This window comes from Lutra lutra, chromosome 4 (assembly GCF_902655055.1).
Source record: "Lutra lutra chromosome 4, mLutLut1.2, whole genome shotgun sequence".
Taxonomy (NCBI): Eukaryota; Metazoa; Chordata; class Mammalia; order Carnivora; family Mustelidae; genus Lutra; species Lutra lutra.
Window position 1 is genome coordinate 20,848,582 of NC_062281.1, and position 13,328 is coordinate 20,861,909.

Consider the following 13,328-nt stretch of genomic DNA (forward strand, 5'->3'; position numbering starts at 1 on the left):
GGCTTCCAGTTGAGACTGGACAATGGGAAGCACTTGTAGAAGAGCAGAAAGCAGTGGGAGACATGAGTCAGCTAATGACTTCCTGGCTTCCCTGGGGTCACAGTAGTAGGTTGTTCCCTCACTGCTAAGGTGGTAGGTCCCATCAGGTAGCTCTCACATGTGGCTCTCTCTAGGCCTGGTAACACTGCCCTACAGGCTGTGCACTTATTGCCCTACATGTGTCATGACCCCTTGATGGTTTCCCTAAATTCTGCTTATACTTTTATATAAGGTTTCCCTTTCTACTCTTCTCAATTACCTCATTTAAGTGTGCCATCTCTCTCCTGTCACGACCTTGATTAAATCACCTTTTGTTTCTAGAGGGTTGCCCTGAATATAGTAGGACCAGGGGGCACTAGGACACCTTGAATTCTATTCCTAGATTCGCCACTTATGAGGTAGTTATTGAACAAGCATGCACTGGTTACTTCTTAAATTCTAGGCACTTTGCCTTTGCCTTTAATCCCTGTCCTCAACGGAAAATGCCATGACAGAAACATGGAGAGCTATGCTTACGGATCAGAGGGAGGAGCCCTGAGGGCCTTTGGGAAACTGAGATTATAAACTTCATTTCACTGGATGAATGAGAGGTTGCTGCACAGACAAGAGGGAATGATACATATGGGCAAAATACACAAATCAGAGAGATGAACCTGTTGTGGAAACTTCTAGCACATGTGTACGTTCGGAGGTATGCACCCAGAAGTGGGTATCAAAAGGAGGGGCTTAAAAAGATGGCAGAAGTACAAAGTGTATGTACTCATCAAACATCTATGTTGGGCAATACACAATTTGTAATTCAATTTGTAACACAATTTGTAAAATCACAATTATGTCTTGAATTTGTGACTCTATTCTATAGGACTGTGAGAGTGGGAGATAGGATTGGACATAAGTCTTAAGTGATTGTATACCTGCAAAAAATAAAAAATTTTTGCCATTGTAGAATACTTGATATTTCATTCTTAAAATTAAATAAAAACAACATATCCTGTTACATACTTCACAATAATAAGAGTAGAAAATAGGAATCATTTAAAAATTCTGGGGAGTTGTTTGTCCAGTAGAGAATACTATCTCTACAGCAGAGAGACCTGAATGTTTTCATAAATCTCAGCAGAGGACTTGACGTCCTTACCACCTGGCTCCCATGGGCTATGCTTTCCTCCAGAGGGACTGGCCATGTCCTGTAGGAGGGTCCTGTGCTCTCCATCTTCCTGTCATTCTCCATCCCAGGATCATACCACTTCACCCCAGAGGACCCCGATTATGTCATTTTTCCTTCTCTCAGTCAGAGCAATTGCTTCTCAAGGTTCTTTTCAGAAACTTCATGTTTGACTTCAAGTGTTTTCAACAAGATCCCCCTGGAACACTCTATTTCTATTAGAATCTCCTCCTTTATGTGAGGCAGTATTTTTCCTTGCCTTCTTAAGGCACAGGGGAAAAAAAGAGCTGTCTTCAGAATTCTTGAAATATCTATTTATTCCTTTTGGAGAATGGATGAAATGTTCCTAAGCTTCCAAACTGTTCATGACTGATGGAGGTGTTGTGAAACAGTCATGTTTTTGTACGGTTTTCCCTCTTTTCCATGCATCCATCAATATGTGCATTGTGCACGTATGTGCATATGTGCACATGCAGATAACAAGCTCAGAAAACTTAAGTGAGTTGTGAGCAGCCACACAGAACATAAGTAGCAAGACAGAAACTCTGGACCTTCCAAATATGCCCATTATTCTATGGTGAGACCAAATAGTGCAGTGGTTAATAATGCAGACACTGGACTGGACAGTCTGCCTTGAAATCCCAGCAGGGTGAATTTAATCTTTGTGCCCCAATTTACTCATAGGAAAAAGAGATAATAGTAGTCTGTACCACATAGCATTGGTTTGTGGCTTAAATTAAAACCACATGTCAAATGCTTAGTATTACACTCAAGTTATATCAGTTATTCCCATTATCTGATTGACAGTGTCCAACCACCACTCTTGCTCTTATTGCTTCAACTCTCCTTTAGCTTTTTAATTTTATTTTATTTTTTCAGCGTCCCAAGATTCATTGTTTTTTTTGTTTTTTTTGTTTTTAAAGATTTTATTTATTTATTTGACAGACAGAGATCACAAGCAGTCAGAGAGGCAGGCAGAGAGAGAGGTGGAAGCAGGCTCCCTGATGAGCAGAGAGCCCGATGCGGGGCTCGATCCCAGGACCCTGAGATCATGACCTGAGCCTAAGGCAGGGCTTAACCCACTGAGCCACCCAGGTGCCCCCAAGATTCATTGTTTATGCACCACACCCAGTGCTCCATACAATCCGTGCCCTCCTTAATACCCACCACCAAGCCAACTTTTCCCTACCCCCCCTTCCAAAACCCTCAGTTTGTTTCTCAGAGTCCACAGTCTCTCATGCTTCATCTCCCCCTCTGATTTCCCCCAATTCACTTTTTTTCCTTCTCCTAATGTCCTCCGTGTTATTCCTTATGCTCCACAAGTAAGTGAAACCATATAATTGACTTTCTCTGCTTGACCTATTTCACTCAGCATAATCTCCCCCAGTCCTGTCCCTGTTGATGCAAAAGTTGGGTATTCATCAACTCTCCTTTATAGCAAGCTTCCTAAAAATATTTAATTCGATCACAAGGTATGACTTTCCTTTCCTGTTAAATCCCATGGTTTTAACTTAAAATATACTTCTCACATGGCACCTTAAAAAATGGTCTATTTTCTGGAATTCTGTGTATCGGATGTTACTATATATACCATCTCTACCTTCTTACAGCGCGTTTCTTCATCAACCCAACTCTATTTTGACTTCTGCCTCCATCAAACTCCTGAGACTTAGGCTAAGTTCCTGTATGAATTCATGTCGACAAATTCATCATCACTGGTGCCAGTTAAGAAACCATATTAAGAGTAAAGGAACTGGGGCGCCGGGATGGCTCAGTGGGTTAAGCCTCTGCCTTCGGCTCAGGTCATGATCTCAAGGTCCTGGGATCGAGTCCTGCATTGGGCTCTCTGCTCAGCAGGGAGCCTGCTTCCTCCTCTCTCTCTCTCTGCTTGCCTCTCTGCCTACTTGTGATCTCATTCTGTCAAATAAATAAATAAAATCTTTAAAAAAAAGAGTAAAGAAACTAAGGGGTTTTAATCCCAATATCTATGTGATAATTATATTTCAGAAAAGGGTGAAGATACTTTCCAACAACCATGGCTAGGAATTCCCCTGAAATAGGGATTATATTAAATGCAGGGATGTTTTAGAATCCCAAGCATACTAAATCATTTAGGAGTATTTGTAGATAATGTAACAGTAAGTATTTCTAGTATAAGGAGTTTGCATAATATGACCCAAATATCATGTAATTTTTGTCCATATGGATCTGTAGGCTTATTTGTGGTGATCAGAGGAACACATTCCTTACTGTGTATAATTTCACTCTGTAAATATTATCTCGATATTTCATAGGAGTATGAATCAGTGAGGCAAGAGTATTAGTGCATATAAAGCTACTGAATTTGTGAAAATGTAGGAATGAGGGTAACTTGTGACACAACATTTTGAAAGAGAAGCAGTACTATCATGCCTCATCCCATTCCCAATAAAAGAGTATCTGAAAAAAGAAGAGCTTAGCTATTTTTTTCTTTTGTACTTTCAAAGGTGGGGATACAAATATATATATATTTACCTCCTTCCATATTCTTTTTATAAACTCTCTCTATGCATAGGTGTTTGGTGTTAGGAAACCCAGAAGGAATATGTTCAAGCTTCTTTAAAAACTGTGCTCTTTGATATTTTATCTTAATGTCTCAATATGTATTTTTAGATTTATCAACTTATCTCCTTTTTCTCTGATGTCAAGACCAAAATTAGAAATAGCTTCTTGTGTTTGTCCACTCTGTTCTTTAAGTCCTAAGGTCCTTTAGGGCAAAGAGAATATCCTTATTCTATGGAAGAGACAATTACAGTGCTTATAAGTGCCAGTACAGAAATCCTCACCCATCCTGGAGGTTGTGTCCCTGAAAAGCAACAAGATTGACAAGTTCAAAGCTAAGATCATACAAAACAGGGAATTGGGGAAAAAAATGTTTTTAAACATAAACATTGCCAGAAAACATCCACTTATAATACCTATATGTTTCTTCTTGTAGCCTTCTTCAGAATCACCTTCTCCAAGTTGATTTAGGAAATATCCATGTGAAATTATGATCTGCTATGGGAAGAGTCTCCCATAATTCTATGTTATGCTCACTATAGATATTAGAAATATCCATCTAGACTTTATTGGATTTAAGTTAAACATGTTTGCAATTACATCTCTTTTTACCTTATTTTCTTAAGATTTAGAAAATGTTCCTGTGCCTTCCTGGGCTTTTCACACATCATGGGAAAGCTTATGAGTACTCTTTCCTGGGGCTTACATTCTATCAATATATGCAGGATTTGATTTAGACATTCCTCAGGTCTTCATTTCCCTCCCCTCTCCCACCAGATAGGTTTACACAAAAAATAAGTGTTAACTAATAATACATTATTCTGCTTAAGGGTTATAAAGTGAAAACTACACATGCCAAAGGGTTATATAGCTTTAAAATTGTATGGACACACATTATTCTCCGTTATCTTTGAAATGCAGAGGCCAACGTGGTGATCAATTTGGGGTGGCTGTACTCACATTTTAACAAATTGTAAAATGGCTGACTCACTTCTCCCTTCTTCCTGTCTATTCTTACTTTACTATGAAAGTGACAATGTATGGCAAATCTGGGTTTCACTGACTGTCTGGTGTAGGTCGCCAGGAAAAAATAAGTCAAGAGAACATTTACGAGGTGTCAATGCTCATTTATGTACAACCACAAGGATACATTCTATCTCTGCTAGAAAATGGTGTGGGTGAGTATGAACATTGATATAAGAACTTTTTGCTCATATCAAAGTGACTCAATGTGTAAATGTATTCAAAGAGAGATGTCTATGTTACTCTTCGAGAAAGGGCAATGTGGTACTGTTACAAAAAAAAAAATAAAATTTCCTTGTCCAACTTATCTCAATGTATCTTTGAAGAGGTGTTATGTTGAAGAGGAAGTACATACAAAAATAGGACAGGTTTATGTATTCCATTCATGATAATGGAATAAATTTGGGGCCTCTGCATGGTAGTCTTGATGTTCAGTGAGCCTGAGGGGAGTTCTGACCATGAGTCTAGAAATCTGATTTGTCTTCACTTCCATTGTGTACCAGCCCTTATCATGGTGCCACTTAACACATGTCTGATGTTCCACAACTGCATTTAATGAATTAATGAACTCTCCTATCCACCCAAGCCAATTGCTCCTCACGTAGGCTTTATGCACGTGGACTCTGATTTTGACTCTCGCACTAGCACTGGACACCTGCCCTGAGCCCTCTCAATGAAGTTTGGTCAAACCATCTACCTTTTAACAACCTCCTCTCTGGGAGGTTGAACGCTGTCCACTATATAACTTCCTAATAAATCGATTTTTTAATGATTGAGATGCCCCCAGATGACTTGGAATACCATTCATACTCTACCTCTGTGCATCTCATGCTTTACCAACAAAATTTGAATTCATTGGATATGAGGCATACCCTCTAGGTTTAGAGACATATAAAATTGGATATTCGGGATGCTTGGAGGGCTCAGCCAGTTAAGTGTCTGCCTTTGGCTCAGATCATGATCCTGGAGTTCTAGGACTGAGTCCTGCATGGGGCTCTCCCTGCTCAGTAGGGATCCTGCTTCTCCCTCTGCCTGCTGCTCCCCCTGCCTGTGCTCTTTCTCTCTCTCTCTGAAAAATAAATAAATAAAATCTAAAAAAAAAAAAAAAAAAGGCCAAAAAACTGGGTATCCAACTCAGTAGTCAGTGCCATAGTGAGGACAGTTCTCCTTGCTCGGACCCATACTTCCATTCAGAGCCTGCTCCAGCTTGTCTCTGGGCCAGAGCTCTCAGAATTATAAACAGCAGAGAGCAGAACAAGGACAATGAATGGAAATTAGAAGGAAACCTATTTTAGTTCACCATCAGGAAAATTTTGCTAATGGGGTTAGCAAATTGCCAAAAATGTTCAAATATAAATTACATGACTATTAGGAGAGCAGTGAAAGAAATGCCTATATTCATAAAAAGATCTGTGTATCCAATATCTGTGGCAAATGGTTCCTCTCCTTTCACCTTCCTTCTTCTTTTTTACCCCTCAAATTTTACCAGCTAGATTATGAGGGTCTTACAACCTCAAGGTGGTGCAAGTTGATGGTTTCATTTTTAAGTTTTAAAAAATAGTTACTTTTTATGTGATAAGCATGGGTTCAGATGAACTGCATCTTAGGAAAAGTAGGAATGGGTTTAGAATCAACCAAAAGTAGAAATGGTTTCAGAATCAATCTCAGCGCTAATTCCAACCAGCAGTGCAACTTTCAGCAGATGTATTCCCTGCCCTGAAGGTAAGAATTTTATCTAGAAATAAGGATGAGAAAAGTGACCTGTCTGTGTTTACACACACAAAGACACATGTACAGCCCATCCATATGTACATACATAGAGTGTTATGTGCTAGATATGTACAGTTTGTCCCTTAAGTCATTTTTTTGTGTGTAAGTTTGCATGATGCCATTTTGCTTTTATGAAAGACCTCCATTGGTACCTGCTCTCACTAACTGAAAGACATCTGAAGAGAATTTTCACTTTTATGGGGAAAATCCCGAAAGGGAACACAGGATTCAGTGTTGGTTTGGCAGCGGCCCTGATAAAGGCAGCTGTACCCCCAAGCAACCACAGCCGCCCCACCAAGCTCCTTCCCCAGGACCCACACTCCCGGTCCGGCATCAACTGCCAGAGTTCTGATCTGTGTCTATGGACATCTGGGCTTTACCTTGACTTATTTCATGCATCATTAGCAACATGTGTCCTAAGGTATCAGGAAAGCCTAAGAGAGGTGATTTGGGGTGGGGGGTGAGAATACTAAAAAAATGTTCCATATAAATTAATGTTAATCATTTCTTAGCTTCACACCATTTCAGTTAGTAAAGGTTTCATAGAATGCTCTACTTTCAAGAATAGGGGGAACCCTGTATCTTAAAATATGACTTGTTTCTTTTCAACAGGTAGCTGGTAGTAATGGTTAAGTTTTATTACCCCATGTAATATGTCTGGTTGGTACCCTGTTTCTTAGCTCATTACATGTTACATCTTTATTTTTTTTTAATTTTTTATTTCTTTTCAGCATAACAGTATTCATTGTTTTTGCACCACACCCAGTGCTCCATGCAATCCGTGCCCTCTCTAATACCCACCACCTGGTTCCCACAACCTCCCACCCTCCGCCCCTTCAAAACCCTCAGATTGTTTTTCAGAGTCCATAGTCTCTCATGGTTCACCTCCCCTTCCAATTTCCCTCAACTCCCTTCTCCTCTCCATCTCCCCTTGTCCTCCATGCTATTTGTCATGTTACATCTTTAAATGTCCTAGTTCTCCTCTGTGTGGAGGAACCATACAGATTAAGAAAACAAGGTTCAGAGCATGGAAATTTTCCCCTAATAGGGCTGGTAAGTGGCACAGTTGGCATTGGAATTCACGACATCATGACACCAAATCTAGATTTTTAAAGTGATATGCTTACAGTTGCACAGTACTGCATGGAATCTTATCATCATAATTTTCTTATTAGAAAGAATACCTACAAATGTTCAGTCTCAATCTCTTAATAATGCAGTGGATACTGCTATTTAATTAATCTTTCCTAGTCAACAAAATATCTTATTTTTTTCAAATTATGCAATCCAGAAGGTGAAAATTAGTCGGTTAATAATAAATCAGCCCATATATGGTTAACATAGATCTAAGCAGTGATACATACACACACACACACACACACACACACACACACACATATATATATGCATATATATGCATATATATATATTTTTTTAAGTACCACCAGTTTTTATGGGTGAGTTGTCCAAAGTGTAATGAATGTCTATTATATGTGTCTCAACACTGGGTATGCACATTCCACAGCGTTTGGGCAATAACTCTGGACAAAAGATTATTTCTTCTTACCTCATCATGGAATGTGTTGCTTTGGGAAGTGAGGTTGTAAATATATTTTTTAAATTTTCTTCCCTTGGAAACTTTATGCAGTCTTGAGAGGTACACAGGTGTATCCTTGAAAAGTTGAGTATAAATTCAACTTTTGGGGAATAAAATTGATTTTAAATGCTAATTATTTAAGAGAATGCTCATGAATTTCATGGGGCAAAAAAATTATTTCCCCATTTTTATTTTGAGCAAAACTCAATTTTCATATATCTGTTTTGCTTTCCCTGTATCTGTAGCTATCTGCAGAACTAGTGAGGCTTTACTAAGTCACCTCCCCAACATTCAAGCCAGGTTTAGACATTAATGAATTCAGAAACAAACCAGGGAGCACCAAACTTGTAAGTTTCCAAATCCACCGTATCTTTGTTAATTGACTCTAATGCTTAGCTTTGGAAAGTAATCAAGAGAGATTAGTTGAGTTCCTGCTATCATGAGAGAATCATGGATGAGCTCCTATTTAATGAACAACAAACAGGCTGTAAAGAACACTGGCTTGGTAGTTTTGATCAGCAGGCTGGAGTCTACTTTTATCCCAAATGAGTCAACTTTGGTAAATTGCTTAGCTCCCTTGGCTCTCAGTATTCTAATTGGGAAAATGGCAGTAGAAACACGTTCCCTTCCTACTGCACTAAGTTTATCAGGATCAAATGAGAAATGATGTGTGAGGATATTTATAAAGCACAAAGGGCTTCACAAAATTTTAGTAAATCTAATCAGGTGTGTGGTGCCTTAGATACTCTGTCATCTTCTCTTGGAAGCATTGGCAGCAAAGATGAGTCATTACAAGAAATGCTTTAATAATGATAATAATAGTACTTAGAGTACACACACTAAATATTCATACTTTGGCCACCCAGAACAGATCAGAACATGGATCCCACTGCTACATGCCTCTAGGCAATGATTGCTGTCCATCCCTTCTCTTTTTTCCTCTAATCCCTTTCTCTTCCTCCAACCATTCTTAGGTTCTTGTTCCTCATGGTCTTGACTGGCTTGCATTCCACCCAAGGTTACTGGCTTTAATATGGTGTTCTGCTTTGTAATTCTTATTAAACTGACTTGCCTTCAAAATATCATAGGCCACATTCTCAAAAATCTGAGTGTGTAACTAGTTTATTAGCCTGACAAATGGCAAACATTGAACAAATTCCCGTAATTAAGCTGAATTGACTGAAGTATAAATGGGAGACCTCGACTTTGATGTCATGGTAACCTCATGACATTCGACATGGTTAGAACCTTCAGAACTTTTCCCCAGAGATGAGAAATGAAAAATCCCCCCCCCTTTTTTTTGGCCTAGCAGACTATTTTGTGTGACTTAAAACTTGAGCTGAAAACTAACTAGTTGCCAATATTTAAAAATATGAATATATATCATCAAGTTCCAGCTTTCTGACTTCTCTTGAAATATCAGAGCACGTAGTGATACTGGGTCCTCCACAGCAAACATAACAGTGAGGGGGACTGGCGTGGGAGTGGAGAAGAGGGAACCTAGTTCCTTTAGAATAAGTTGTGTTCAGTACTAGGATCCCCATCCATTCAATTTGATTTATTTATGTCTTCTTCTATGGACCCTGTAGGACCTGAGTTTGTGGCTTGGGATAAACCCACAGAAATAACCTAATTAAATCTTATCTCATAACCAGTTAGTCATGGGTGAAATCATGGACAGATGGTTTAAGGTGAACATATGTTGTTGATCTGTTTCTCTTATTTCATTAACCATTTGCCAGCATTTTAAACAGTGTAATCATATGTCACAAACTATAGCCAGAGCAGCAGATTTTAAGGGGAAAATCTAGAGTTCTGTTGAACTATATTATTTTCAAATTTGAAATGAAAGGTGCTTTGAGTTTTGATTGTAGATCAAGTTTACGATGTAAAATGGCAAAATGTAGAATTTTACCATTTTGATAAGTGTGAGTCAGAGGCATGTTCCAAACTCCACACCTGCCACATACATGTGATGTCAGAGTACTACAAACAGCATCCCTGATATGGGGTCTTTATAACATATGAATACAGAAAGTAAAAGGCCTCCCATGAAATGTCACCATAAGTGATATATTAGAGGCAAGGAGGAGAGAACATGGTGACTTGACATTGGTAGCATCTTGAGGCTTCTAGAGTTTTCTGAAAGCTTCACAAACTCCTTCCTTCATTACCCATGCCTAAGGGGAGAAAAATTGATAAGGCTAAACCCAAGACAAAGAATAATGGGGCCATATTAGTAGTAAGGGGCAATTTAACAGGAAGATTATAGATAATAGTGTTTGGAAAAAATCCTCCCCCTTCCTCTCTCTCTCTCTTTCAATTTCTAATCTTTCTCTTTCCACAAATCAGAATTAAAACTTAGAGCCCTGGGATGCAGTTGTGGGCCTATAGAAAGAGGCCACGGCAAATCCTTGGTAGACCTCATTGAAGGCCATAATGAATTAGAAGCACGGAATTTGTCTGTGTGATTCCATGTGGTCTGGAATGGGTCACAGACCAGAAGTTTCTCAAACAGAGGTTTGGGGTTGAAGTCCTTTTATATCTGTGCAAACAGGAGGACCTTTCAAGTGTGACTATAGCCATGGTGAGTGACCAGTCAAAGAATAGAGGCTCTTGGCTTCAAAGTCAGACAATATCTCTGCATTCCTAACAGAAGGCCTTCTCATATGTCTGGCTTTGAGCAAGGGCAAGTTAGCCTAATCATCACCAACCAACTGTCCAATTATCCACCGGGCTAAATAGACAGTGGTTTCAGGGTCTAGGGAGAGGCAGCAGAGCGAATGGCAAGAGAACATTTCATTTGACACATAGACAACCACATCCTGCACAACTAGTAATTCAAACTCTCTCTGTGGATCCATGTAACTTGGTGAACTATTGGCTCGATCATATACTGTGTATGAAAATGTTCAAAATCATCAAAGAAGACCATGGCAATGGGGATTCCAAACCCCAGCTCAGCGTTTTCTACTTGTCTTGAGTCAGAATGAATTTGGCATAATTAGAAAGAAAAGGATGTATAAAAATAACTGCAATGACAGTCACAGAGAAGTAACAAATGGGTAGCATGAGCAGAGTTACTTTTTCTTCTTGACAAACTCACAGACAAAGTACATGGTAAGATGGCACTCTGTGTCATTCCATCTGCCTGAACTCAGCATTTCCACACAGTCCTCATGACCGTAGGGGTCACTGGGCTCCCCCTCTCTCCAGTTGCTGTAGTTCTGCAGGGGAGTGTTATCTGTGAACACATACTGTCCCTCCTTCTCAAGGTCATTCACCCCGATGAACACCCGGAAAAAGCCACTCTTGGCCACATAGTCAGCGATGAGTGTGTTGGCAGCTTCATCCTTTGGCATGGCCAGCATGCCACCCCGGATCCGGCAGTGGGTCAAGGATTCCCTATAGTTCTTCTCTTCCTGCACGATGTAGTAGAATTTCTCCTCAGTTTCCCTAATCCCTGCTATGACTTTGCAGAGAGGAAAAGATGAGCATGATTAGGCATCTCAAAAGAAGAAAAGGCAAGTATATAATATTGCTGGATTTAACTTCACTTATTTGATGTTCAACAATTATTTTGCAAGTCCCTAGTATGAGGTAGGCACTGGTTAAATATTTTTATCACCTTTGTAGTTATCAAATGGAGAATGAAGTCCTGCCATTTGTCTTCCCTGTCCTTCCTCCTTAACTCCTCACACAATTGTGAAGAGGAGACTATTTTAACAAAGGTTTGCTATATGCTATGTGTCTTGCCGCACAACTCCTCTCAGACTCTTTTCCCATCCTACTTTATGCTTTGCCATACTTAGCATCCCAAGAAAAAGCCCTTCTCTCTTCCATTTCCATGACTTCTTTCATACTTGGAAAGTCTTCTCACTGCTTTACCTGGAAAACTCTTACTTGTCATTTAGATCCCAGTGGAAGTATTTTCTCCTATAAGAGCCTTCCCAATGTCTCTGGACAGGCATGGGGCTCTTGTGTACACTCCCCCATGTTTCCATAGCTCCCTCCTCTTCCTCTTTTGCATCACTCAACACATTCTAATCTAATTGTTGGTCTGCATGCCTCACATACTAAACTATGAATGTCTTGAGGAAAAGGACCATGTCATTACCACTCTGTAGCCTCGGAGCCTACAAAAGTGCTTTGGATGGTAAATGCTTATTGAATAGACATAGGAATAATATAGAAATTTGTCCCATTTGGGTTGAATTCCTGGGCTATTAACATGTACAGAGACTGAGTTTGTCCATGTTCACTCCACATACACGAAGTACTGAGCTACTGAAAAATTTTCAGGACAGAATTGGGGACCCAGAGTCATCCTGAGCTTATAAGATGTTAAATGTGTTTTAGGTTTTGAGGGGATCTACATATATTTCTTTGGGTCTAAAAATCAAAATTTACCAAGAAATCTGTGACCACACAATAAATGTCAAGAACTACTACTCTGTGTGGAACCTCTAGGGTCTGGTTTTCTTCATGAGAATCCGAGTCATATCAGAGACAGCATCTCAGTACTAATTATAACCAGAGTTATAATTAAGAGTATTACAAGATGAAGAACACAAGATGACATATGTGTGTTTCTAATAATGTACAACAGACATAGCTGGGTTACAATAAATAAAAGTACAACAAAAGAAGACCAATTTCACCTGCAACTACAATAGATTCCTCATTTATCCTGTCTCAGAAGAGAGCACATAACCTACCTGAAGGGCTTCACTGCTACCTACAATGGGGAAATGAGAAGGGGTAACAAAAATGGCTAATGTGGGAAGTTGCACAATTCAGAGAAACACAATATTCTGTTGAGGTGTTTTGAGGCTAGAGCCATCAGTGAAACCAGTATTCGAATCCCTGATCTGTTAATTAGCTCTGTATCTATGGGCAAGGTAATTTCTCTAAGCCTTAGGGTAATCGTGATACACACACCCTAGGTATTATTTCAAGTACTCAAGAAAATAGCTATTGTTTTTACTATTATTTCTTTTTTCTGAGATGCTAGCTTTTTTTGACAATTCCTGTCCCTTTCTCTTCTTAAGGCATGTCTTGCCAAACTCTACCCTTTTCTCCATTCCCCTCTCTCCAGAAAGTATCTTTTTCTACTCATAGGCAATGCAATATGTGTGACTATATGTAGGTAGTGGTCCTAGAGTGTCCTGGAGTCTGAGCGGATCATTAGCA

At 39.5% G+C, this 13,328-nt stretch overlaps 1 protein-coding gene and 1 long non-coding RNA gene across 2 annotated transcripts in view; one reads left to right on the forward strand and one right to left on the reverse strand.

Moving 5' to 3' along the window:
- Positions 1 to 13,328, forward strand: part of LOC125099041 (uncharacterized) — a 53,869-nt gene that overhangs the window by 20,736 nt on the left and 19,805 nt on the right. The window lies entirely within an intron of this gene.
- Positions 7,998 to 13,328, reverse strand: part of COLEC10 (collectin subfamily member 10) — a 38,379-nt gene continuing 33,048 nt past the window's right edge. Inside the window, exon 6 of the mRNA XM_047728394.1 lies at positions 7,998 to 11,607. Coding sequence (XP_047584350.1) covers positions 11,216 to 11,607 — 392 coding nt within the window. The 3' untranslated portion in view covers positions 7,998 to 11,215. The remainder of the gene's footprint in view (positions 11,608 to 13,328) is intronic.